Source organism: Terrapene carolina, unplaced genomic scaffold (genome assembly GCF_002925995.2).
Source record: "Terrapene carolina triunguis isolate 2854851 unplaced genomic scaffold, T_m_triunguis-2.0 Scaffold558, whole genome shotgun sequence".
NCBI lineage: Eukaryota > Metazoa > Chordata > Testudines > Emydidae > Terrapene > Terrapene triunguis.
Window position 1 is genome coordinate 13344362 of NW_020664909.1, and position 27256 is coordinate 13371617.

At 44.2% G+C, this 27256-nt stretch overlaps 1 protein-coding gene across 1 annotated transcript in view; it reads right to left on the bottom strand.

Annotated features, from left to right (window-relative positions):
• Window positions 1–2364: 2364 nt before the first annotated feature.
• POU2F1 (POU class 2 homeobox 1) overlaps window positions 2365–27256 on the bottom strand; it is a 99313-nt gene continuing 74421 nt past the window's right edge. The window contains exons 10-16 of the mRNA XM_029913253.1: window positions 23621–23762; window positions 14546–14691; window positions 11859–12038; window positions 9318–9423; window positions 8041–8386; window positions 7131–7219; window positions 2365–2949 (exon numbers count right to left, since the gene is read on the bottom strand). Coding sequence (XP_029769113.1) covers window positions 2639–2949; window positions 7131–7219; window positions 8041–8386; window positions 9318–9423; window positions 11859–12038; window positions 14546–14691; window positions 23621–23762 — 1320 coding nt within the window. The 3' untranslated portion in view covers window positions 2365–2638. The remainder of the gene's footprint in view (window positions 2950–7130; window positions 7220–8040; window positions 8387–9317; window positions 9424–11858; window positions 12039–14545; window positions 14692–23620; window positions 23763–27256) is intronic.

Here is a 27256-nt window from a genome sequence, read left to right on the forward strand (position 1 = left end):
GGGTGGAGGAGTGGGGGACCACTTGGATTAGTAATCACCTGACATTGCCATTCTATTTACACTCCAAACAAACAAACAAACAAACAAAAAAACTATTTAAAAAAAATCAAGTTAAGAGTCTGCCCCAAGGATATACAAATTATCAATCCCCCCAAAAAAGATTAAAACAAGCAGCAACTTTTATATAAAATTAATAAAAAACAAGACAAATGAAAAAGAAATTGTCAGTAGCATCTATCGCCTCTCTGCGTCTGAACTGCACTTATACAAACTAGTCCATTAGTACAGCAGCTTGCTAGAAATTGACTTTGGTTCAAGCTTAGTTTTAAAAAACAAAAACAAACAAAAAAAAAAATCAAAGAACACATTAAAAATGGTGGACGGACATTTGTTAGTTTCCCTGCTTGCAGTTCACTAGTTTTGAAATCTTATGGATAATTATTTTAAATAATCTGTGAAACAGGAAGGTGGAGAGAGAGTCAGACGTGAACAGAGAAAAACATGAGGGGAAGAAGAGATAAGAGTTTCTGCCATTTGAGTATAAATGTAAATCCCACACACTTGGGTCACAGACCAAAATGTATGTTGGGTTTAAGTTGCTGTCTTATTGATCTCTGGTGGTGAGAGATTCCAAGATCTCCCTTGATGATCAGCAAAAGCGAACATAACTGCATAAACTTGCTATCTTGAAACTCCCTGGTGACACCCCCTCGTCCCCCTCCAAAAAACCAAAACCAAACCCAGAGGGGGCACTTGTGACACCCTCCCTAGCTGAGTTCAAATGTGTTTTAAAAACATGGCAGAAACTTTTAAATCCAACAGGAATGAAAAGTTCAAAGTGAACTGCATTGCAGCGATCCAGTCTTCTCTTTAGAAATCTTTTTGGTTCAGATACTCGATTGGTATATTAAAGAATATACATCACTAACCTCTGGAAACCCACTATTCTTCCTCATCCATTCTCATAAGCTCTCTGTTCTCAAATGCTCCTTGCTATGTGGATTGGAAACAACCCTGGAAACACAGCTACGTCAGCAAGCCAACACTGAGTCTTTAGTCAGAGATGCTTATTGCCATTTTGATCAAGGTAGCAACATCACTCCTCAGAGACCACACGAGAACACCAAGATGTGTGCAAAGTCCCAGTGTTGACTAGATTGGTGCTATTTCCCACATCAGGCTGGACAATTCCAGCTGATTGGTCACTGTCTCCTATTTCCAAAGCACCAAGCAGGGTGGTAGAGAAAAAACCCTACAAGCTATTTAAAACAGAACAAAGGCGCAAAGAAGTCAAGAGTGCTTTCTTATGGTTGTGTTGGCATGAAATTGGCAGCAACTTCTGTTCCAATAGACCTGACATCTATCCCTGTAGATAGAAGCACTTGACAGTGGAAAACTGTTCCAATGCAGCTCCCTGTACACAACAAAAAACATGCAAAGAAATATTCCTTTGATTAGAGAAGCCAGTTTCACCTCTCAAAATCCTGTGCCAAGTTAGTTGGTAGGAAGCTTGGACTGTGGATGCCTTTAGATATTAGTGATATTGGCATCCTCAGGTAACTTTGCATTTCTAGGATTTTTTTTTTTTAAAGGGGCAAAATCCTAACAATACAGTAGAACCACCAAAACAGGTGTCTGAAATAGTCTGGGCTCTAAGTGCCAAATCCTGCTCTCTGAAGTCAATATGAGCAATGCACATGCAACTTAGAGCAAAATTTGGCCCTTTAGCCTAAGTAGCTGGGTGAAGGAGAGCTGCAGTATAGAAGTTATCTCTACCTCCCTCACCATAAAAGCACAGACTAGCCTGGAGGTTTGCACACAACTTGCTGCCTCTATACCGAGATTCCTGCAAAAGTGGTGAAAATAATCTCTCTTGATACCTCTGTACAAGTCACTGTAAAACAAGTTCAAGGATGAGGAAACTGAGGAACGCTCCCAGGAGATTAGGACAGGAAGCCTCCTTATGTTCCCCTCTCTCTCCCCCCCCTCCTCATGGTGTGGGAGCTCACTGAAAACAATCCAGGAGCAAAGACAAATGCGTCCAAACCATATATATAAAAATAATAATAATAATAATAATAATAATAACCATAATAATAAGATACACCAGTAATACAGGCCTGCCTAAATTGTACCAGTTAAGAAAGGAACCCCCAACACGATTGATACGATTATAAACACCTTGTATGACATAACGGCCTGTACAACAGAACTATAAAATATTAATTAAAAAAAAAAAAAAAAAGATATTTAGACCAAAAGAACTAAGAAATCCCCTTCCTATGTTTGAGTTGATAACCCACCTTAACTTGTCATTGTGACTGCTGGAAATGATAAGTAGTCCTTTCACTTTTTTTTTTTGTTTTTTTTTTTGTTTTTTGTTTTTTTACATTTTTGGTTAGAAAGCTCTCCGATCCATGAAGTGATCCTGAAAAGACAGTGTTTATTATAAAATTAGGCAAATGTCTGTCCCAGCTTTAAATCCTTCCTGTTTTGTTTTTATATTTTCCGTCTCTCTCCCTTGTCCCCAGCAACATGGTGAGAGGAAGCCGATCACATTTTTCAGTTTATAAACCCAGCTGGCAGCCAATCCCACTGCAGAGTGAAACAGGCTGCTGGTAGCACAGCTCAGCCCGGCTCACTGTGCCTTGGAGGCAGTAGTGGTGGTGGAAGTGGCCCCACTGGCAGAGGCCACTGTGAAGAGAGAGTTCTGGATGGACTCAGCTGAGGTGGAGGTGGCATGAAGGCTGGCGACTGGTCCAGAGGCCCCTGCGGAGGCGGCAGCTGCAGAGACCAAGCTAACTGGGTTGCTGGTGAGCAGAGAAAGGTTCTGAGGGTTCAGGAACAACGGGGCAGTGACAATGTTAGGAGTACCTCCAGCATTGGCAAACACCAAGTTCCCAGTTGCATCCAGTGATGTTATTGGAAGAGAGCCACCAGATGCAAGAGCTAAAAAGGGAGAAAAGTGCAGGGAAGAGAACATTAGCATTAACAGCACAAAGGAATGCAGCAAAGTGCAACAGAACTTTAGTTTTCCCTCTTATGAGCATAACCTTCTTCCCATGACTAAAGGTTCCTTCCTCTTGCTTCAACCCAACATAAAAATATTCAGAAATCAGTTGAAAACGGGATTTGGCATTATCGAGGCTGGCAGAACTAAGCACGTAAGAGGGAGGATCCTCTCACTATCCCAAAGAATAGAGAAGGGTCGAAAAGTTTTTTGCTATTCATTTTTACCTATATCTCCCTAACACATTTCTCTATATAAAAGTATTCCAGAGTTTGTTTTAACAAGATATGTCACATAAAAGAAAAGAATAGATGTTATGAAATATTTTAATGCATTATATAGTGTATAATCCTAACTCATTTTCAAACTATCTGCAAAAAACTGCTTTTATCTGCTTCTGAAAAACCAGGATCTGTTCTACAGTAACTGTTTGTTGTCAACCTCACACAGCTAAGTAACTGCGCAAGCATGTGGCATAATTCAACCATGTGGTACCAGATGTTTTTGGAGCATCACTTCACACTACCCAGATCAGCTGCAGTTGGATTTTGGCTGGCAAAGGCTGAGCAGCTGAAGCTAAGCACAAGCTGTTTCTAATTTTTGTAAAAATATAAAAATAAAGTTCCTATCTAGACTAAAAATTAAAGGCATCTCACTGAATACTTTGAAATCTTAAAAATATAAACCCAAGCACGAGTCATCTGATTGTTCTCAGAATTTCCCATCTGAATGTACTCAAAGCATAAGCACAGGGTGAAATGTCTGGCACCAGGGAAACTGCCCTCCACTGTTCTGTCACCCTATAACAGGAGCCAGTACTTATTGAGAGAAAGCTCCCTGAGAGCACTGGATAAGATTTTGCAGAAATTGAAATGGCTCTAAGGGACTGATCCAAAACCAATTGAAACTGAAGGGAGTCTTTCCATTGACTTCAATGTGCTTTGGATCAGGACCTTAGTGGGGACACACTGCTCCATCCTACTGGCCAGAGAAAGGCCTATTCAAGGAACCTAGAAGCGAAAAGGGGTGTAACACGTATTCACACAGAATGGGAGCCACTACAGTATTTCTACATAGAGTGCTTCTGCTGACATGCACGAGCTGAAACTGTGGAAAAGCAACATTACTTGCCCCATAACCTCAGCTATGCAAAACACAATGCAATCCACAGCCTCAGAAACAACTCTGACATCATAACAAAAAAGGCTGACAAAGGGGGTGCTGTAGTCATCATGAATAGGTCAGAATATGAACAAAAGGCTGCTAGACAACTCTGACGCCACATTCTACAGGCCATTACCCTCTGACCCCACTGAGGATTACCAAAAGAAACTACACCACCTGCTCAAGAAACTCCCTAAAGAAGCACAGGAACGAATCTACACTGACACACCCCTAGAGCCCCTACCTGGGGTATTCTATCTGCTACCCAAAATCCATAAACCTGATAACCCTGGACACCCCATCATCTCAGGCATTGGCACCCTGACAGCAGGATTATCTGGCTATGTAGACTCTCTCCTCAGGCCCTACGCTACCAGCACTCCCAGCTATCTTCGAGACATCACTGACTTCCTGAGGAAACTACAATCCATTGGTGATCTTCCAGAAAAAAAATCCTAGCCACTATGGATGTAGAAGCTCTCTACAAGAACACTCCACACAAAGATGGACTACAAGCCATCAGGAACGGCATCCCCGATACCATCACGGCAAACCTGGTGGCTGAACTTTGTGACTTTGTCCTCACCCACAACTATTTCAGATTTGGGGACAATTTATACCTTCAAGCCAGCGGGACTGCTATGGGTACCCGCATGGCCCCACAGTATGCCAACATTTTTATGGCTGACTTAGAACAACGCTTCCTAAGCTCTCGTCCCCTCACGCCCCTACTCTACTTGCGCTACACTGATGACATCTTCATCATCTGGACCCATGGAAAGGAGGCCCTTGAGGAATTCCACCAAGATTTCAACAATTTCCACCCCACCATCAACTTCAGGCTGGACCAGTCCACACAAGAAGTTCACTTCCTAAGCACTACAGTGCTAATAAGCAATGGTCAGATAAACACCACCCTATACCGGAAGCCTACTGACAGCTATAATTACCTACATGCCTCCAGCTTTCATCCAGACCACATCACATGATCCATTGTCTACAGCCAAGCTCTAAGATACAACCACATTTGCTCTGATCCCTCAGACAGAGGCAAAGACCTACAGGATCTCTATCAAGTGTTCTTAAAATTACAATACCCACCTGGTGAAGTGAAGAAACAGACTGACAGAGCCAGAAGGGTACCCAGAACTCACCTACTGCAAGACAGGCCCAACAAAGAAAGTAACAGAACGCCACTAGCCGTCACCTACAGCCCCCAACTAAAATCTCTCCAGCGCATCATCAAGGATCTACAACCTATCCTCAAGGACGATCCCTCACTCTCATAGACCTTGGGAGACAGGCCAGTCCTCGCTTACAGACAGCCCCCCAACCTGAAGCAAATACTCACCAGCAACTACACACCACACAACAAAAACACCAACCCAGGAACCAAACCCTGCAACAAACCCCGGTGCCAACTCTGTCCACATATCTATTCAAGGGACACTATCATAGGACCTAATCACATTAGCCACACCATCAGGGGCTTGTTCACCTGCACATCTACCAATGTGATATATGCCATCATGTGCCAGCAATGCCCCTCTGCCATGTACACTGGCCAAACCGGACAGTGTCTACACAAAAGAATAAATGGACACAAATCTGACATTAGGAATCATAACATGCAAAAACCAGTAGGAGAACACTTCAATCTCTCTGGTCACTCAATAACAGACCTAAAAGTGGCAATTCTTCAACAAAAAAACTTCAAAAACAGACTCCAACGTGAAACTGCAGAACTGGAATTAATTTGCAAACTGGACACTATCAGATTAGGCCTGAATAAAGACTGGGAGTGCTTGGGTCATTACAAAACCTAAACCTATTTTCCCCAATACTAATTTCCCCCTACTGTTGACAAGAAGGTGTGAGTAACTGTCTGAAATAGACCACTCTCATTACCACTTCAAAAGTTATCTTTCCTCCCTTGGTATCCTGCTGTTAATGAATTGTCTCATTAGACTGACCTCACACTTGGTAAGGCAACTCCCATCCTTTCATGTATTTATACCTGCTCCTGTATTTTCCACTTCATGCATCTGATCAAGTGGGTTCTAGCCCACGAAAGCTTATGCCCAAATAAATGTGTTAGTCTCTAAGGTGCCACAAGGACTCCTTGTTGTTTTTACAATATGAAGGTTACTTAACTTGTTTGAGTAAAGCCTTTTTAAATTTTGATGCACTTTAATAGTTACAAACTACCTCACAAATCTACCCAGGGTTCAATTTGCCATGAAATCTGCCCTCAAAGTAACATTCTTCTGTGCTCTTTGTGCACTTGGTACAAGATTTTTTTTTTTTTTAACTGAATAGCTAAATTTAGTTTATAAATAAATGGCCTGATTTTCAGAGGTGATAAGTACCCAAATGGTTCTCAGTAAAGTCAATGGAAATTGCTGGATGCTCCACACACCAAAAAAATCAGGCCACTCACTTAGACATTTAAAAAAGGAATTAACTCCTTATTTTATGGATTTATAGCTCCTAATTAAGGACTTTAGATACACATTTTGAAAGTCTTTATCTTGGATCTGTGTGTTCAGGTTTCTTGTTCTCTGAACTGTTCTGCTATCGGCCTCGATCAAGGCAACTACACTAAAGCATCTGCTAAATGAGCTGTAAAAAGTAGATCTCTAAACAGCCTGTTAAAATTGTCCCTCCATGTCCACTGAGGGAGGGGAGCAAAACTAATGCAGCACCCACCCACTCCCCGCACCACATTCTTCCTTAACGTCACCACCAAATCCTTGAGATTGTATACTGTCCTAACCTGCCTCCCAACTTTATATCTTACCATTCACAATTCTAAAAAAAATCTCTGTGCCATCTTTGTAAAGCTTCTGTCCCTGACTACTGAATGTTGGAGTTCAGGAATGTTGCCTCTCTTTTTTTGGTGAGTAAAACACACAAGTAACAAAATCAGTTATATATTAAAAGGAATTTTACTAACCTTGAATCGTTGCCAGTGTACTGTTGCTCATCAGAGCTGGGCTGAGAGCACCGCCTAGCGTCCCTGGATTGAGACTGAGTAAGGCACCTCTGTGATACCAAGAAAACAAGACAGGAGACAGGTCAAGGGAGGTTGTGTTACTATTCAGAGACCATCATACAGAGAAAGAAGGTAGAATTCAAGGGTCTGATTTTTTAAACCTTTCCTGTAGTATTTTAATTTCTCTCATACCACAATGTGGTCTTGGATAAACCCTTCACAGTTGCCTTTCAACACTGTGCTTAACAACAAGCCTGAAGAACAGGCACCCAAAAAGCACAAATTGTAGTGTATTACTGCTGTGAATTACACTCAAAGTGACTTCTTAGGACACTGCAACTCTTTAGAGAGCTATCGGAAGGAAATGAGAATAAAGAGAAACTGAAAGAACTACAAAGCATTTACAGCAATATTTTTTTAGTCACACAGCGTCAACAGAATGATTTCCAATAAATATTCAGGTGTTCTCCATCTCGCTCTCGGTCCAAAGGAACAGAACTGAACATAGGGGAATGAAGGGACTCTAAGATGCCAATTCAATTTAAAGTTAGCAGCATGGGTAGTGTAGTTTAATGGCTACAGCAAGGAAATAGTAGTCAGAGCTCCTTGGCTCTACACCCAGCTCGGCCACTGACTTAATGTATGACTGATCAAGTCACTAAACCTTCCTCATCTATAAAATGGGGATAACATCCCTATAGGGGTGTTGCAGGGCTTAATCCATTAGTATTTGTAAACCCTTTGAGAGGTGTAGGTGAAAGATGCTAAAGTGCAAAACACAGTATTAAAAAATCATGATGAACAGAGCCCAATAATTCTAAGTATTGCTATTTTCTTCATTTATCATCTAAAACGCAAAGACAATCCTTACCCAGCTGCAAACTGTGAGGGTGCCATCAAGCCTGGGTTTAGTCCTGCTGCAGCAGCCATGGCAGCGAGACTTGCATTTGCAGGCAACTGTGCAGCGCCTTGTAGTGCGGCTGCTGCCGCTGTTTGCAACCCTGATGCCGTCACCATCACCTGGCTGGTCCCAAGAGGGGAGGACAAGGGAGTAGAGGTTGTCTGTGTTGTGCTGGTCTCACTGGCACTGGATGCCTCGGATGTGGAGGCTGAGGCAGAAGGGGAAGGACTCAGAGAGGGTGAAGTCACTGCTGAGGAAGCTGGAGGTGCTGTAGAGATCACGGTTGCTGTGTTGTTGGAGGTGGTTTCTGTTGTGCCTGGAAGGAGGATTCCAGTTAGAACAGTGCAAAGCACAGGCATGCCTGAACAGAAACCTCTACCACCTGGACTGGACAGCATAGGAAAGAGGAAGTGAGACAGACATGTCTCTGTGGGACTGAAGGGCACAGTGAATTCAAGAGAGGGGGACTGGTGAATGTGGATCTCAGATCACAACTGTCTCTTCAGGAGGAGGCTGGGTGGCTCAGGTGGATAATGGGAGTGCCTTTTGCTTCCAGGTCACCAGGGGGTGCCGGTCTCAGCAGAGAGGCCAGACTGAACAGCCATGAAAAATGAATTACTCCAACATAGGACTGAGGCACATTGGCAGGGCAGTGTAACGGAAGCTTGCATGGCAGTTGCTCACACTGTCATTTCAGTGGCAAAACAGAGGACTTCACTCTCTAGGACTGTCAGTCCAGAGTCTTCCATCAGCACTGAATTGCTTTTTAATTAAAATGTTTAAAAGGGCAAGGTGAGAGTGAGATGAAAGGAAGGAAATCAGACTGAAGTCAAATTGAGTATCTGGGCAGCGAGTAGGGAAATCCTCTGTATTGTTTCTTTGCACCTGTATACCTAAGCTATATTTGTGAGTTCCCAGAGAATCCTTTGCTCCCCACAAAGCACTCCTTTTGTTCTCTATTTTTCACCTTCAGCTAGGCAGGTTATGGGCATCTGAGAATCCTATACAACATGTCTTACAAGGATACAGCAAATCCAAGAGCCAGTTCTCTACAGAGATTTTAGACTGCAACACAGGAACATAAAAAATCTCAGAAGATTGTTGACCTTAAAATCTTTATCTGTTTGATATGTAGACGCCACCAGTAATCCACTGGACTTCCATGCTATTATCTGAATTGGTTATCCCTGACTGCAGGAGTTTTCTGAAAAACCTGCTGTGCTGATGCAGCTTGGGTTATATCTTACCTGTGACTGACAGACTAGTGACAGCAGCACTAGTTAGAGGGAGCACAGGGTTGACAGTCAGAGTAGTAGCTGCACTGCTTGTCACAAGGCTTGGCGTGGTTGCCACCTAGAGGTTAGAAGAGAACATAACTGTGCAACTCATAAGAACGAAAAGAGTTACCTGACTTGGTTGGGTTCTTATCTCCTCATCCTCAACCGAAGATGAGGATGGGAAATGCTATACACTTTTTAAAATTTCATTCAATTGCTTTAGTGCTTCAACAAGCAGAGTCTGGGACCACGTTAGTGACATTTGCTCCACTCACGGACCTGACAACGAACAGCAGCAAACCCACCACACACATACTGTCCCAATAGCTGAGTGGTGGTTCATCAGGAACTAACCATCAACATGCAGCATCTCAGGATTTTCAAATATCCTCATTTAACAAGAGGCAAGTGTTCAAGGAGACTCTCTCAGAGAGAGGAAACTTAGGGGACCCAAAAAAATCTTTGTACATGCTTTTTCTGATACTTCTCAAGCTCCAATTCACTTCCTCTGATTGAAGGCACTCCACGCACCAATGCATCCTAGCCTAATTTGTCGTATAGGTGTTTTACCGTAGTGTCTTGTTTCACCTTTATCGACCAAATTATCTGAACTTTTGTGTATTTCCTTGGTTTGAAGGACCTCCTTCAGAGCATTCAAATGAAATGAACTGCCTTTACTTCTGGACAACTTAATGGAAGAAAGCTATAAATAAACTGAAGGGAATTCAGAGAAAATCAATCAATGTGATTAATGGGCTGGAGGGATTGATTTATTAGGAAAGACTAAAAATTAAATATCCATATCAAGGACTAGAAGTGTATGTATGTGCAGCCAAGACATGCTAATTGTCTATAAGTATATGAAGCATATATACATCAATGAGGAAAAGTTATCATCAGTTATACCCTCTTGGACAACCCAAAATAAGAATAAGGGATAGCACTAAACAAAAGAAAATGTATGTAAATGATCAGGAAATCTTTCTAATAGGGAAATCTGTAAGATTGATGAATATTCTCTTAAAGGAAGTGATTACGGTCGCTTGACATGTTTAAAACTAGGTTGGAGAAGGATGAACCTGTTAGCATTTTGCTCTAACATACTATGAACAAAAAAAAATCCAGCTAAAGCTGCAGCACATCTCCTCATCAACACAGGCTACTGTGAGCACATCAAACCTGTCCACCATGCTCTACACTGGATTCCTATAGAACACAGAGTCAAGTTCAAGGTCTTGATCCTTATCTTCAAGGCTCTCACTGGCCTGGGCCCAACATATCTACAATAGTGCCTAAAACTCCCAGATGAAAAACCAGGGTTGACACTTCGACTCCTCAGGCATAATGTAACTTTACCCCACAAGGTAAAACTTGTGGTTGCAGGCAACAGAATTTTCTCAAGGGCTTGTCTGAGACTGTGGAATGAACTCCCACAGGAACTAAAACCATCACAAACCTCACCACCTTCTGCTCCAAGTGCAACGTGCACGTCTTCCACCTTGCCTTCTCTAACATAAATACACAGCAACATGTACAAAAACCAGAAGAAAACCCCTTCTAAAACAACTACACTACACACACAATTTCATCCCTGAGGAGAGGATGACAAAAAGAACAAACCACACATGACAGATGTTAGTCATGACATTTAATACACTGCTGGATGGTGCTCAGATACTACAGTGATGAGGGCAGTATGAAATCATATGTAGAATAGACTAGCTAGAGGCTACATGAAATCCACAGACTTCATATTATCAGAAGCACAGCTACCATCTCCAGTTAACAACAGACCTCCCAGAACAATGGTGGCGTGGAGCTCAAGGAACCTTGATGAATGCACTTTGTTTACTTACGTTTTCAGTAAGTTTGTGTTTACCTTAGCCAAATATAAGGTTTAGAATATGAGTTACAAAGATTAGCTAAACTCTTTTTTCACTTTGATATACATTAACCCTGCCCAAAAGGGACAAAAATAGTAGAATCAGGTTTGGGTGACTTAGTCTGCCAACTACTGCCTAAAAACTGATAGGATCTATTGCTGATTCAATGCATTAATGTGACTGGAACAAGATGGAAAGGGTGGAACTGGGTAGCATTTTTTTCCTTTTACAGAAAGGAGTTTGGATGAGTACGCCAATCTGGAAAAGAATTCAAACATGAATTATGATTTCTTAGCATAGGTCCAAAGCAGTAATATAAACTGCATCTTTGTGAGTTGTATTCAGTTAGTTGTGAATTACTTCCAGATCAAGTTAGGAGTTCAGTTTGGGCATTTAAATAATGCATTCACACTGGCTGATTTGTAACATTTACCTTTTGTTTATAGTACACAGTGGGAACCAGTAAATATAGTATTGAAAATGCCAATTAAGTATCTCAGTTACATGTGAACACAAGTCTGCTGCACAGAGCAGATGAAAAATGTGTGTAATTCCCATTATTGCCAGGAGGAGAGGAGTGGCTGATCTTTTCCAATGTGCTGAGCCATCTTCATTTCTTGATTCTTACCAGTGAGGTTGGGCAAGGGAAAATTGCTTTGATGGGAGAGCTGCTGGTTCCACCACTACTGGGTGGGTTGATCCTTTTCTCCTTCTGGCGCCGGTTACAGAACCAAACGCGGATCACCTCCTTCTCCATGTTCAGCTGGTCAGCTATCAGGGTGATCTCCTCCGAGGTAGGCTTTTGGTTCTGAAAAATGAGAAATATTTGAAAATCATGGAAATTACTTTGATGAGTGTTGCATTATGGGTCCAGCATAGCAGGATTCTAAACTAAAGAACTGGAGGAAGGATTTACATATAACTGGAATAGGCCTTCCTGTTTTACCAAAGCAGATGTTGTCAGGAAAGGATTATGCAAAAGTGGGACCTGATGGACCATCCTCCCAATCCCCTAATCTCAGATGGACCCTTCCTTCTTGTTCAGCATCCCCAACACTCAGAACTCCCTTCTTCTCATCCAGCCCCTCCCCAACTAAACAGACCGTTTTTTCTTCCTAGCTGCCAACTCCCAAGTTTGTCATTTTACAGTTCTCGTCCAGCTCCCCAAATGCTCCTTCTTCTAAGTTGCACCCAAAACCTCTTCTGCTTTGTCAGGAGTAAGCCTTCTCCCTGAAATGCCTCCTTACTACACTTTCCCAACATGACTGCTACTGAACATGGATGTTTCCTCTAGCACTTCCTGAGCTAGTTTCTCTTTTGTGTTCAAGCAGACGGGGTGCCACTTACTGCTCCCTGACATGGGGGCTGGTCTGTGCCGGCCCCATCGTTAGTGCGAGATACCTTGGGCCTGCACTAACCTACACCACTTGCCTAGGGACTCTAAGGGACCCTGGGCCAGAGGAGGTCCAGCAAAGGGAAGCTCTGCTATGCACCCGACATGTGCCCTAAACATGTCCTTTCAGAGAGAAGGGAATAACCATAATTTTGGCAAGGCAGAAAGCCAGGGATGAAGCCTGAGACCTTGCAGCAAGGGGAGAGTCTTTTATCACCTCATGGGGAAGGGGGAGGTAAAAAGGGCTAGCATCAGTGATGATCAGATGATCTGCAAGTTGTCTGCACCAAGAGCACAACAAAATGATGTTCAGGAGGCACCTGCAGAGGTGAGACTTGGACTCTAATTTATCCTGCACTTGTGACTACAGTACTTAAATTACCAAAGTTACATATAGTCAACTAAGAGTCTAAACATAAATGATGTTTGGTTCTCTTTCCGCCTTTCCCAAGTACACAGACACTTATTTCCTTTCCTTTTCCCCTTCCTGGTGTGCACAATGTCATGGCTTAATCCACTGCTTGATATCCTTGAGTAAGAAACTAAGGGGAAACAGAGCACCAAGAACCAATGGGACAGCACTTCCATTTTTTAATTTATTAAAATTAGGTGAATACAGATCATTCTGCTTGGTACAATATTTACTATTCCCCTTTCCTTGGTACATACACTTTACTAAGTGGATTGAAAGATTGCCTAAGTATGGCCCTCTCTGAGCCTCTCACAAAACGATACTCTCATGGGGGCTGGGCCTTGAAGGGAAGTCAGGGACCAGACTACTCATGACAGGCTCCTGTAAGGGAGAATAAGCCAATTTAGTTACTTGTAGGTAATTAAATCCCTTGGTGGTTGGTTGGCAGCTAATTAATGAGAACAATAAAGGGTTGGCTCCTAGAGACAGAAAGCTTCATGAGAGCTATTTTCCTCAGAGAGCTCAACAGAGCCAGGGGCCTGGAAGGCATGGTCTGAGGGACAGGGAGCTCCCAAACAGTGGCAGGAAGCCCAACTACATGTTGCCCCAAAAAAGAGGTGCAGTTGACAGATAGCCACAGACCTCTGGCTCTGGGGAAGGATTATTCCCAGATAGCGTCAAGAAGTCTAACTCCAAGGAAAGGAGTTCAGCCGACAGAACTTTGCTGTAGGGGAATGGTGGATCCAGAAGTGGAGTGAAGTTTTGCTTGTATTTTCATTGAGCCTTTGGTTAATAAACAGACCTCTCAGTAGAGGTATTGTTCCCTATGTAAAGCTTCATTGAACTTGTTGATGACATATGGGGAAACTGACGGAGCAACTACAGCACCACACTTGGCCAGTGGAAGCGCTATAGGGCAAGTACACCCTGTGACAGATCTGTTGTAACTGTTTTGCAATACACTTTCACAACTCACTACAGATTTCCCCACCCTTTGACAGGAACAATCTGCCCACAACATACAGATTGATACACCTGCAAATGTATGAACACACAGACCAACACAGCTAAAGATATCAGCAGATGCACACAACAACCAACTTATATTGTGCTTTTCAGTTGAGGATTTTACAAACCTTGTTTTATATCTGAGGAAACAGAGGCAGAGCGATTATATGATTTGCCTAAGGTATCACAGCAAATCTGCGACAGAACATGAGGGATGAGAACTGAAGAGTTCTGACTCCCAGTCCCCCGTTCCAACAACTAGATGACAGACACAGATTGAAGATATACTAATTTAAATATTTAATGTCTATTATGTTTAATATGCATCTTAAATATATTATTTCTTATATTGTATCCATAACAATCATTGCATATCTTACAATGTCTGCTTAGTGAAACTCCTAGCTGCAGAATTCTTTTCACCTTAATGGACATGTTCTTGAGCAAAGCCACTATTCTTCTTTATTACAAATTGGCTGAGTAGAGCAACTGATTCACTGACCTCCAGAAAACTCTTCTCTAAGGCCACACGTATGTTGGTCTCTATGCTGGTGCGTTTCTTCCTCCTACGGTTCAAGCCCTCAATCCCCAGCCCCGGGGAATTCAGGGCACTTGGGCTGGAGAGAGCTGAATCAGATGAGAGATTTTCTGAAAGAGAACAGAAGAGAGCACGTATCAGCAAGAGACTGTCAGTGCACTGCAATCCAATTAAAGGATCCCACACATTCTACCTGTGTAAGATGGCAGAACGTATCCCATATTCATTCCAGACCTGGGTGGGCTCCTTCACAGCAGAGGTATTAACCTGGTATTACCACTTATATCTGCAATTTACAAGCTATGAATAGGGCCCTGTGTCCTTTATGACAAACAAAAAATGGCTGCTCACCTTGTGCAGTAACTGTGGTTCTTCAAGATGTGTCCCCCTCTGGGTGCTCCACTCTTAGGTGTGACAGAGCCTCCCACACCTTTGATTAGAGAGTTCTCATAGCAGCGTCTGTTCGTCCCATGCTTGCGTGACAGTCAGTCTTGTGCCCCATCCCGTCGTTATATAGCACTGCACGGGTGAACTGCCTTCAGTTCCTTCTCTACCATGAAGCCCCATAGCAGAGAGCTCTGAAGCAGATGGAAAGGAGGGCAAGTGGTGGAGCACCTATAGGGGGACACATCTCAAAGAACCACAGTTATTGCACAGGGTGAGTAACCCATTTCTTCTTCTTCTAGTAGTGTCCCTAAGGGTGCACCTCTATAGGTGATTACTGAGCAGTACCATCTAAGGTGGAAGGGGCTTTGGAGTCGAATCCAGTACAGCAGAGAGTACAGTCAAGCCAAATATCATATCGGAGGCAGAGTTGTGGGTGATTGCATAGTGTTCAGAGAATGCATGCACAGAAGCCCAGGTGGCAGCTTTGCATATTTCAATGATCGGTACGTTTTTGAGGAAGGCCATGGAAGTGGCAATGGACCTTGTCAAATGGGTGCATATGAGTGAGAGTGGCTCAATGTTATGAGATCGGTTATAAGAGTCTGAAATCTTCTTGGATGCAGTCTGAAATCCATTTGGAAAGTCTCTGGCTGGAGATTGCAGAACCCTTTGATGTGTGTGCAAAAGATGAATATCTTCTTGGTCTTTCTGAAGAGTTTTGTTCTGTCTAGATAGGAGGTCAGAGCACTTCTGACATACAGGGTATGTAGTATTGCGTCCTGGGGATTCATATGCTGATGGGGTAGAAGTCAGGGAAGTGAGTGGTCTGACTGATGTAAAATGCAGAAGAGATCGTAGGTAAACATTTGGAGTGAGGTCAAAGCATGACCTTTATCCTTAAAAAACACTGTGAATGGGCTGTATGCAGTCGGGGTCCCTAGTTCACCAACCCATTGCGCTGACGTGATGGCTATCAGGAATGCTGTCTTCATAGACAAATGGAGTAGCAAGCAAGAAGCCAGGAGGTTCAAAGGGTGGTCTTGTGAGGCATTTAAGCACCAGGTTGAGGCCCCATATTGGAGGTGGACACTGGACTGGTGGGTAGAGGTTTCCCAGCCCTTTGAGAAACCTTGTTATGGTCAGGTGGATAAAGATGGACTAGCCCCCTATACAGGGGTGAAAGGTCATGATGGCTGCCAGGTGGACTCTTATTGAGCTCATTGACAAACCAAAAATGTTTAGGGCTTAGGTGCAGTCTAGTATATCTGGAAGTGATGCAGTCCATTGGTGAAAGCTGTCTACAGCCACACCAACAGGCAAAAGGAGACCATTTCTGACAATACGTATAGCAAGCAGGTTGTTTCCCGCTGTCTAGTAGCACTCTTTTTACATTGTCTGAACAGGTTGTCTCTACCCCGTGAGCCATCAAATTAACCACGCTTTGAGATGAAGTGTCTTGAGATTGGAGTGAAGACTCCTCCTGTGCTAGTGGGAGAGGGAGGTGGGGAGTGTTGCAAAGAATGATCGGAGGGCAAGGAAGGTAGCTGTAGGAAGTAAGAAAACAACGTTTGCCTGGGCCATGTGGGGGGCTATTAGGATGACTCTGGCCCTGTCTCTCTCTTGGCTATTAGAGGAGTCAGCGGGAATGCACATGGTAGGTTTGACGACCACTGAAGTTGAAAAACATCCCCTAAGGATTGGTGGCCCAATCCGCCTTTGAGCAGAAGTGGGTGCATTTTTTGTTTGCCTCTGTGGCAAAAAGATCTATCTGGGGGGTGCCCCATTGGTGGAATATGTGGGATCTATTTCCCATTCATGGTCTTGGAAGAATTGTCGGCTGAGTGCATCTGCAGTCACATTCTGGATACCTGGGAGACAGGCTGCTGTGACAATAATCTGGGTTTGTATGCAAAGTTTGAGTGCCTCATTATAAAGGGAGGGAGGTCTGGCTCCTCCCAGGCAGCTGATGTAAAACATGCATGATACATTGTCCATCATGATTTTTATGTGCTTTCCTTTTATTAGTGGTAGGAATCAGAGATAAGCATATCTGACTGCCTTGAGTTCCAGGAGACTGATAGGTAGCGTCGTCTCCTGCGACGTCCACTTGCCTTGGATCACCTAAGCGTCTAGATGCACTCCCCAGCCTAGCAGAGAGGCATCTGTCATTATAATGACTGTAGGGGAAGGATATGTGAAAGGAACTCCTGTGCACACGTTGTGATGGTTCTTCCACCAATCAAGGTATTGTTTCACAAAGGCAGGTACACAAAGGAGCATATGTAGACTGTTTGGTGGGCGAATAAGTGGTCCTGAGCCATCCATGGAGGCAGCATATTCTAAGTCAGGCATGCTCTGTCACGAAGGTCATGGCCGCCATGTGGCCCAGTAATTGAATGCAGTTCCTGACCATGGTGTGTGGACTGAGTTGAATCATGTTCGCTATGTTGGAGGGGGCCATGAACCTGTGCTGAGGAAGGTAGGCTCTTGCTGTCACTGAATCGAAATGTGCCCCTGTGAACTCATGGCTCTGTACTGGGGTCAATGTGGATTTATGTATATTCAGTTGTAGACCCAATTGGAGGAAGAGGTCTATGGCCTTGGAAGTTACCCAAGACATCATCTCTATGGAGCAGCTTTTTAGTAACCAATTATCTAGGCAAGGGAATACGAAAATATCTTTCTTGTGGAGTTAGGCTGCTACCACCAACATGATCTTCGAAAAGACCCTGGGGCAGATGACAGATCTAAGGAGGGCACTCAATATTGGAAGTGATTCTGGCCAACAATAAAACGAAGGAATCATTTGTGGGATGGGTAGATAGCAATGGGGAAATACACATCTTGAGTGTCGAGGACTGGAAACCAATCCCCTTCCTCTAGTGAGGGAATTATCCTCTACTGTGGGCATCACCATTTTGAATTTCTACACCTTTACATAGGTGTGGAGTAGTCACAGGTCTAGTATGGGTCTCCAGTCTCCACTCTTTTTTGGTACCAGGAAGTACCTTGAATAAAACCTCTGTGCTGCATGGGGACTGGTTTTATAGCTCCCCAACATAAGAGAACACTTATTTCTTGGCACAGTACACTCTCATGAGTGGGGTCCCTGCAGAGGGATGAGGAATGGGTGTGGTTGGTGGAAGTTCGAAGTGGATTGCGTAATCTGTGGAGACAATCTCCAAGATCCACTTGTCCATAGTGATCAACTCCCAAGACCGCATGAAGTGGTGAAGGCGGTCACCCGGGAGGGGTGGAAGGAGGGGGGCAGGTGCAGTGGGAGTGGATGAGGATGGTAATTCAGACCCTTGACCAACATGTCAAAATTGCTGCTTGAAGATGGACAGGTCCCAAGGCAGAAGGCTGAGAAGCGGATGGTTTCCTTCTCTGGAACCTTTGCCTTCTTTGGTTCATATGCCTTCTAAGGGAGGAGGAATTGGGTTGGGGGGGATCTCTGGGCTGTTTGGGACTTGATGAGTTTGCTCTTGTATGAAGGGGCGTAAATGTCAAGAGAATGCAAAGTCGCTCTGGAATCCTTCAATGTTCGCAGAAACTCATCCATCGATCTGCGAACAATTTAGAACCGTTGAAATGAAGGTCCTCGACTGTGATCTGAACCTCCTTAGGCAAATGAGAGAGCTGGAGCCAGGAGACTTCTCATTACCAATGCTTTAGCCATCAAACAAGCGGTGGTGTCAGCAGCATTGAGGGAGGAATGCAACATTGTTCTGGCCAATAGCTGGCCTTCCGCCATAAACGCTTGAAACTGCTCCCTGTGTTTTGCAGATAGGTGGTCGACAAAGGATGCGAGTTTGATATGGTTATATTTTGCCATCAAGGCCTGATAATTGGCAATTCTGAATTGAAGTGAGGCTGAGTAAGACTTTCTCCCGAATAGGTCCAGATGCTTGCAGCCTTTATTGTGAGGTGTTGATTTCGTGTGGTGCTGCCTAAAGCTTTCATTCACCACATCTACTACCAGGGAGTTAGGTCAGGGGTGGAAAAATGAAAACTCCAAGTGCTTTGCTGGGACATAACGCTTTTTGTCCGTTCTTTTACATGTAGGCGGAATGGACACTGTACTGGTGTGTGCCAAACAATCTTTGCAGGATGTAAAAGCCTCATTAACAGGTAATGCTATACAGGCCACTGACGGTGAATGGAGGATATCGAGCAGCTTATGATGAGGTTCCGTAACCTCCTCAAGTGGAATCTGTAAGGAGTCTGCAAGTCTCTTGATCAGATCCTGGAAGTGTTTAAAATCATCCACCAGGGATGAGGGGAGATATAGCTGCTTCATCCGGGGATGAAGAGGAGATATTGGCTGCACGCGAAACCTCTTCATCAGCGCTAGCCTCTGGCTCCTCAAAAGATTCCTCCTGAGGGTCAGGTCTTCTTGGAGGGAGTAGGTGATGCCAACTGTTCTTGCCCATGGTGGGTAGTACTGGATGTCCTGGAGAACTGTTGACTATAAACAGCCCGAAGTCCCAATATGGCCAAGGAGGAGAAGCATAAGGCATTGGTGGAGGCACCCAAAGGTGCTCATACCAGTAAGGCACTGGTGGTAATCATGGGCCGTGAACAGTTGCAGCTTCAGTCAAAGCCTCTGGAAAGGGACCTCTGAAGGAGTGAGGAAGAGAGCCCTGGACTGACACTTGTCAGACTGAGGTGAGGTCCTCAACAGAAGCCTTTTCCTCTGGTTCACTCAGGAATGATGGAGCGCCTAGAGAAATCTGAGGTGAAATAATCGGTGCCAGGAACACCTCAGGTGATCTGGATGTCCTCGATATCGAGAGCATGTCGGAGATGAGCAGTCTCCGATACAAGCAGGTCCCGAGGAACATGGAACTCCTGCACTACTATGAGGGGCATCAGTACTGAGGCTGACAAGTGTAGTACAGTAGTTGTGGCTGGGGGTGTTGTCGGTGCTGTAGTCTTTGATGGTGCCAAGTGCTTTGTGCACTCTGAGGGAGGCGCAGTTGGAGCCCGAGTGGGCTTCTTCGGTACTGAGGGAGCAGAGGAAGAGCTCTTCTTCCTGCCTTTGTCGGATGCTGGTACCAACAAGGGTGTCTCTGAAACTGAAGCCCTGCTGCCATGCAGGCTAGCTGTGCTCTGGGTACCAGTGGGACCAGGAGTCTCGTTAGTACCTAACTGGAAAGCCGGTGGTGCCAGGGTAGCAACAACCTCGGCTTTTTAGAGGTAGAATCTCTACCAGGCGAACCTGGGGCATGTTCCTTCGAGAGCTTGTGAGAGGAGTCCTGTATCTTCCTCTTGGCATCCTGGAAGTGTGGTGCTCCAAGACAGCAGACTTACCTGGGGACTGGTGTACAGTGGGGGTCCCTTGACCTGCATCAGAGGCTGGACGTAGAGAGCTCCCCATCATAAGGAGGCGAAGCTTAATTTCTCTGTTTTTCCTGGCTCTTGATTTCAATGCCAGGCAAAAGTTATACTTTTGAGTGACGTGCGACTTCGCAAGGCCCCGAATACATCATGAATGTCTGACGCTAACTAGGATCACCTCCTGGCACGATAAACAGCGTTTAAAGCCTGGACAACCAGGCATCGTCATGCAGACAGAAAATGTCTAACCATCTAAAACTTATCTAAATATAGTATAGAAAAGAGATTTTTTTTTTTTTAAGGAAAGGAAATTATTGACTACGATGAAGTAACATTAATATTAACACAACCACTAACTAACAGTAAGGTTGAGGAGATCTGAAGGGACAACTACTAGAGGTCAGTCTCAGGCCAAGGTAATTGAGAAGGAACTGAGGGTGGTTTGCCTGCACAGTGCTATATAACAGGACGGGGCGCAAGATTAATGCACACATAGTCCGAACAGACATTGCTATGAAAAATCTCTGATTGTAGGCACAGTGGGTGCTATTGCACCTAGAGTGGAGCACCTGTAGGTACACTACTTGAAGAAGAACCCCTACATTCCACAGCAAAGTTAATTCATTGAATCTCCATGAAATATCCTTCATTCCCATCCCTCATGCTTCAAACACACATTACTATGGCAGTTAAAATATTCATTGATGTACAATTCATCAGTGATTATTTTCAGCAATAATTCTTAATAATTATGGATTTTTTTCACTATTCCCCACAGCCCAGCTCTATGAGCTTCAGCAGTTGTCTGAACAGCCTAGCACAGAATCTCCTTCCCCTGCTCCACGTGTGTTTGGGAAGGAGGGAACTAGTAGTCAGCTTCAGTGGCTCATCTCAGCTATCAAGGTGTTGTCTGATGCTATATTCGCTAGACCAGGGGTTCTCAACCTCTTTCTTGCTGAGGTCCCCTTCAACATACTATAAAAATGCCAGGGGCCGGAGGGCGGGGAGAGCGCGGGGCTCCAGGGACCCTTGGGCATAGGCATAGTTTTACTTCTATTGGGGGGGGGGGCAAGGGCTGGTGGGGCTCGAGCCAACTCCGCTTGAGTTAAATGCTGGGGCTTGGGGGAAACCGGGTTTTAGCCGTGGGGCTCCACGGCCCCCCTGAAAGGGCTCATGGATGCCCAGGGGGCTGCAGACCCCCGGTTGAGAACCGCTGCTCTAGATAGCCCAGATGGCCATCACACACTTCTGGCTCTCTCCCTCTCTCACTGAAAGCTGGACTTGAGCTCTGGCTCCCTGACCTCCCTACCCGCCTGATTCTACAGAACAGTGAAGGAAGCACTGTAATCCAGTTAATTCCCCATTGTTGGAAAGGGTGCAGGACAAGAGGCAGCTGAAGGCAGGTCAGGTCAGGTCAGCTAGGAAGCAAAATGCTGAAATAATAATAAATAATGAATTCAGCTGCAGAATCATGGAGTTCACAAGCCCCGAGTGAGATGAAAAGGGCAACTCACACCACTCAGAACTACTGTTCTAGGTTCCTTGCAGACTCAGATGGGCATCAATTACATTCAGTTCATGTTTCCAAGATTATCTTTGCAACTATGAGGGCCAGAAACTTTCATTTAAAAAAAAAAAAAAAAGTAAGCTGAAATCCTGGAGTACAATTTTGTAGCAAGTTGCACAATCATGGAATACACAGGGCTCTGGCTGAGATGCTACATCCTTCTATGTACTTCTACTTAGGTTCCAATTAAACTACTGTTGAAGTCAATGGGAGTCTTTCAACTGACTTTAATTGTAGCTGGATAAAATTCTAATGCAGGGGTTCCCAAACTTTTTGCCAGCATGACCCCATTTTAATGAAGTATTTCCTGCCAGGACCCCAAACAACATGGAGGATGCCATTTTCTGCATAGCGTGACCTCACACATCCGGTGTGTGCAAAATCACGCTGCATGGAGGATGCCATTTTGTAGAGCAAATTGGTGTCCTCCACACAGCGTGACCTTGTATGTATGGTGCACATGAAGTCACACTGTACAGCGCATGCCATTTTGTAGAACAAAACAGTGTCCTCTATGCACTGTGACCTTGCATGCAACATAGGTGCGAGGCCATGCTCTGTGGAGCAAAATAGCATAATCTGCACACTCGGGATTGCTGCAACCCCATCTGCTGATGGTGCGACCACATTTGGGGTCACAACCCACAGTTTGGGAACCGCTGCCCTAGGGGCTTGGAGCACCCTCTGAGAAACCTTGGTGTTGGATGCCACAGAACCAGCCAGAAAAACTTTTTGCTGACATTTCTTTTTTCACCAAGCAAAGTGAGGCCCTACATTAAACTGGATGGCATTTTTGTTTGTCTGTAATGCAATAGCTTTTGAATACTGCATTCAATCCATTCCGAAATTTCAAGTAACGTTCTAGGCATGAGTGAGTAGAATTCCATTGATTTTGATGAACATTGGAAAACTAGGAGGAAATGGGGGACAAATGGTTAGAAGACCTCTCAGCTTCAACCAGGTCTGTTATTGTCTACAGATTAAAGAACTAGTTGATGGCAGCCATTAACAACCTCAAACATAACAATGCCCCCATCTCAGCTCTGCTCACTGTCTGAGTTTAAAATGTCAACACCCTGAATGACTTATCTCCCATAGAGAAAGAAAAGGAGAAATAATATTATGTGGTGGATGGGGTGTGTGTGGGGTGTGTGTGTGTGGGGGAGGGGGGGGCACACAGAGCCCCTAGCATGGAGAGAGGGAGAAATGGAGGGGGCACAGAGTCCATGGTATGGGAAGGAGGGTGACACACAGGGAGCTTGTGGAGGGACTGGATGAATCTAGAGAGCTGCTGGTGTATGCAGTGAGCTTGGCCTGCACTAGCTATGAAGTGTGCAACCCTCCTGTAACTACCCAACTGGGAAAGGAATCTAGAGGACAGTTAGAAGTTATATGTATGCGCAAGCGCACACACACACACACGTGCGCACACACACACACACACACACACACAGCATGTGGTGTACACTCTTCCCTCACGCCAGCCAATGATTCCACTGACTGCAGAGCACATATCCAAAAGCTATATGGCAATTGCTTCAAAGGCCTGTTGACCCTTGGAGTGGTTACCAATGCTATTATTACTCTTATCCTTGTGAATTACCTGTCCCAAGAAGAGATAGGGAAGCTTGATGGATTTTGTAACAAGTGACTTAAGGCCCAAACCAAACAGAAGAGTAAAGCAATTTTTCAAAATCCCACTGGATTTGTGGTGGGATTGTGAAGAAGTTCACAGACTCATTCACCTGCATCATTGAGCCACTTTTCCAGAAGTGGCTTTAACTTGCACATGTTTTTAAAGCTGAGGTTCAAGGCTTCAAAGCGAGAGATGGTAGTTTGGCTGAAGTCATTTCCATAGAGTTTGCCCATAGCGAGCCCAACATCACCCTGCACAGAGAGAAAGATAGAGGGATTCATTAACATATGCCAATCCAGATGATGATGATAAAGATTCAGTCTTTCCAAGTCTCTCACTCTTTAATCTGAACTCTTTCCAGGATATCTCAGGTGTCTTTGGATAGGTCTCTACATTATCACGGAGCACCACATCCCACCAAATATTAATTCAAGCATTTACAGCAAACACTATAACTCCTGGGAGCAGAATTGAAGATGTACCTACTTAACCCCAAAAAAGAGAAATTCAAATAAAAGAATTGGGAAATACTAATTATTTCAAGGCAACAATTCAGTGTAACATCCTGGAGATGGTGAGAGGATCAGATCTGTCCATAAACCAAGGTGCTCATCTCAACTTTTACTGGATTTTATATTTTGAGGTTCAAACTGAGCCTCTCCAGCAGATCTGTTTCAGAAGCAGAAGAAAAGTTAAACTGTTCTCAATAATGGTCAACTATTCCATCAACATCACATGTCTGTCCAAAGAGAAGGCAGGAAATTTGCAGCCAGCCAGACCATCATTACCACTACATCTGGAGTTATTACTTTTCCAAACACAGGGTTTTGACTCTGTATCAAGCATTCTGCTTGCACTAGCATTTATACATAAAAGGATCTTAAAGTGTTTTACGCACAGGGGTGGGCTCTTATCAAATTCAATTAAATAGTAGGGAGTCCCATCAGTAATTGGACTGGAGACCTCCAAAGAAAACCTAGTGTGGCCTGATGCCTCAGAAGAAGATGTCTCTATCCTTTTAGTAAGTAGTGAGTTACCGATCTTGCAGGTGGCTCAAGAGCACTATTCTTCAGCAGCTATCATTTTAAAGTTTCATTGGAAAATTTAATTCCTGTTTGTGGTCACTAAAAATCCTTTGGCAGTTTTTGCAAGGGCAAAGGTCCTGCCCATGGTATATACTTTAAACCACCTTAAAGAAAACAGCATGGTATAGGAGTAGTTAATATAGTTTAAATCTACAAAATTTAAAACCCGTTTTACAACAGAGCTGAAAAATCCTTAAAAAAAATAAAAATTAAACAAAAGAGATTGAGGGGGTTGGTTGGGTTGAACACACTGTAGTTTAAAAGTGGTTTAGTTGGATTGTGAACAGTGCTTACTGTATTCTCCTCTAAAGCTAGTCCCACAACCCAGCCTCATACCAACAAACTAAGGGAATGAAGAGTAGCTACTTCCAAGCCAGGGAAAAAGAACAGGCAGTCTGGTAAATTGCACAATGCATGTAAAGGGAAAAAAAAAAAAAAGATACCAATGTGGATTTGAAACGTAGACTAAAACGACTGATGGTTCACCAAGCTACGTGGTCAGAAGAGGAAACCTGTATGAATTGTGAGATGCTACCTCATATGTCCCATAATTCTGTGTATTCTAAAGCCCATTACTGGCTCCCAGAGAGGCAATGTGGATGCTCTAGCAGGGTTTATGCAGCTGAAACCTTGCTATTTCAACCATTTTGGAGATGGCTCTGATCTGTGCTTAGATTGGACAGATTTATTAGGAGGCTTGTGACAGTCCCCTGAACAACTTCCAACTCTGCTATTTATGCTCTTCCTACCAATATTTGCCCTTTGGTTTAACTTAAATAAGGAACGGTTACCTACCTTGTACAGTATCTGGAGTTCTTTGAGATGTGCGTCCATATGGGTGCTCCACTTCAGATGTGCACCCATTTGTGCACTCTTTACTGGTGATTTTCATCAGCAGTGTCTGTGGGTCTGCACCTGTGCCCTAGATATCCTTATGCTATGGTACAAGGATATATGGGGGGTGGACCCACTGCCACTCCTGTTCCTTCTCAACCAAGGAAGTCCAGTGAGAAGAGACTGAGACAGACAGACAGGAAGTAGGGTGGGTAGTGAAGAATCCACAGGGGGGGGACATCTTGAAGAACTCCAGTTACCGCACAAGGTAAGTAACCTCTCCTCCTTCTTTGAATAGAGTCCCTATGGGTACTCCACTTCAGGAGTTCCTTGAGCAGTACCTCAGTTATGGAGGAGGGTGCTGATGAGATAGAATGAGTACAGACTATAGAATGGCATCACTGAAAGCCACATCAGCTCTAGAAGCAGGTACGATAGCATACTGCTGGGAAAACGTGCACTGGAGATCAGAGGACTGCGCTGCAAATGTGAGAAATGCTTTTCTCACATTTGCAGAGCATGCTTTTCGGTAGGGCCACAGAGGCAGACTCAGCCTTGGTGAAACAGGCAAACACTCTAGAAGAGGGACAGGTTCCTGAAGCATTATAACAGGTCAAGTTACATCCCAAAACGTATTTGGACAGTCTTTGCATAGAGATAGGATGCCTCTTCATTCATTCTGTGATCAAGATTAGCTTAAAGGGTTTAGTCTGGTTGAGGTAGAAGGCGAGAGTCTTTCCTACACTGAGTATGGAGGCTTGCTTCTTCTCTTGACGAGTGAGACTTGGGATAAAACACCAATAGGTGAATTTCCTGATTAATGTGGAACTGTGAGTAAAGATTGAAAACCTTTTGGGGAGGGGGAAGTGAAAGACTGCATGGCAGCCAGGTGAACCTTAATCAAGCTCAGCAATAAATGAGTGTTTTTTAAATTTGGAATGTAATCGAGAATGTGGGTCAGGCAGGACTGGAGAGGAGCCTGGAAGCATTTCCACTTCTGCAGACAAGTCGTCTTTGTTGTGGGTTTTCTACTATTAAGCAGTACTGTTTGTACACATCTGGGGAGCAGTCCTGTTCTATACGAGAGCACCATTTAGAAGCCAGGCCTTGAGGTGCATGATGAAGCATGACTCCTGCATGAGGAGATTCGCTGTCCAGGAAGGCAGAGAGAGGTGGTTGCCAAGACACGTAAACCAACTCTGAGAACCACATCTATCACAATCACAATGGTGCTATAAGAATGGCTACTAATGTTTCCTGTTTCAATCTGTTTAGGATCTTGAGAAGTAAAGACGTTGGGAGATAAGTGTATAGCAATACATAAGGCAAAAGGATGACTAGGGCATCTCTCGTTGAGTTGCGTCTGTGCCCTCCCCTTGAAGAGAAACATCGCACTTTGCACTGGATGATGTCATGGAGAGATCTATCTCCGGATGACCCATGGTAAGACATATCCTTTTGAATACCTCATTATTCAGCTCCCACTTGTGGTCGATGTGGATATGGCTACGGAGAGAGTCCACCATTGTGTTCTACAGTCCTGGTAGATAAACCGCTAAGATCTACATGCACTGTGATATGCACCAGTTCCATAGTCCTATGGATTTGGCACATAATGACTGGGATCTTGCTTCTCCCTGTTGACTGATATAGTACCTTGCTGCTCTGTTCAGTATTATTTGTATTGTGTAGCCCCTGATGTGGAGTAGGAAGATTTGGCAACATAGTGAACCGCTCTGAGCTCTAGTATGTTGATATGAAGGATTGGCTCCTGAGAGGTCCATATGCCCATGGTTGCTAAGTTCTAAAAGCGTGGGCCTCAACTT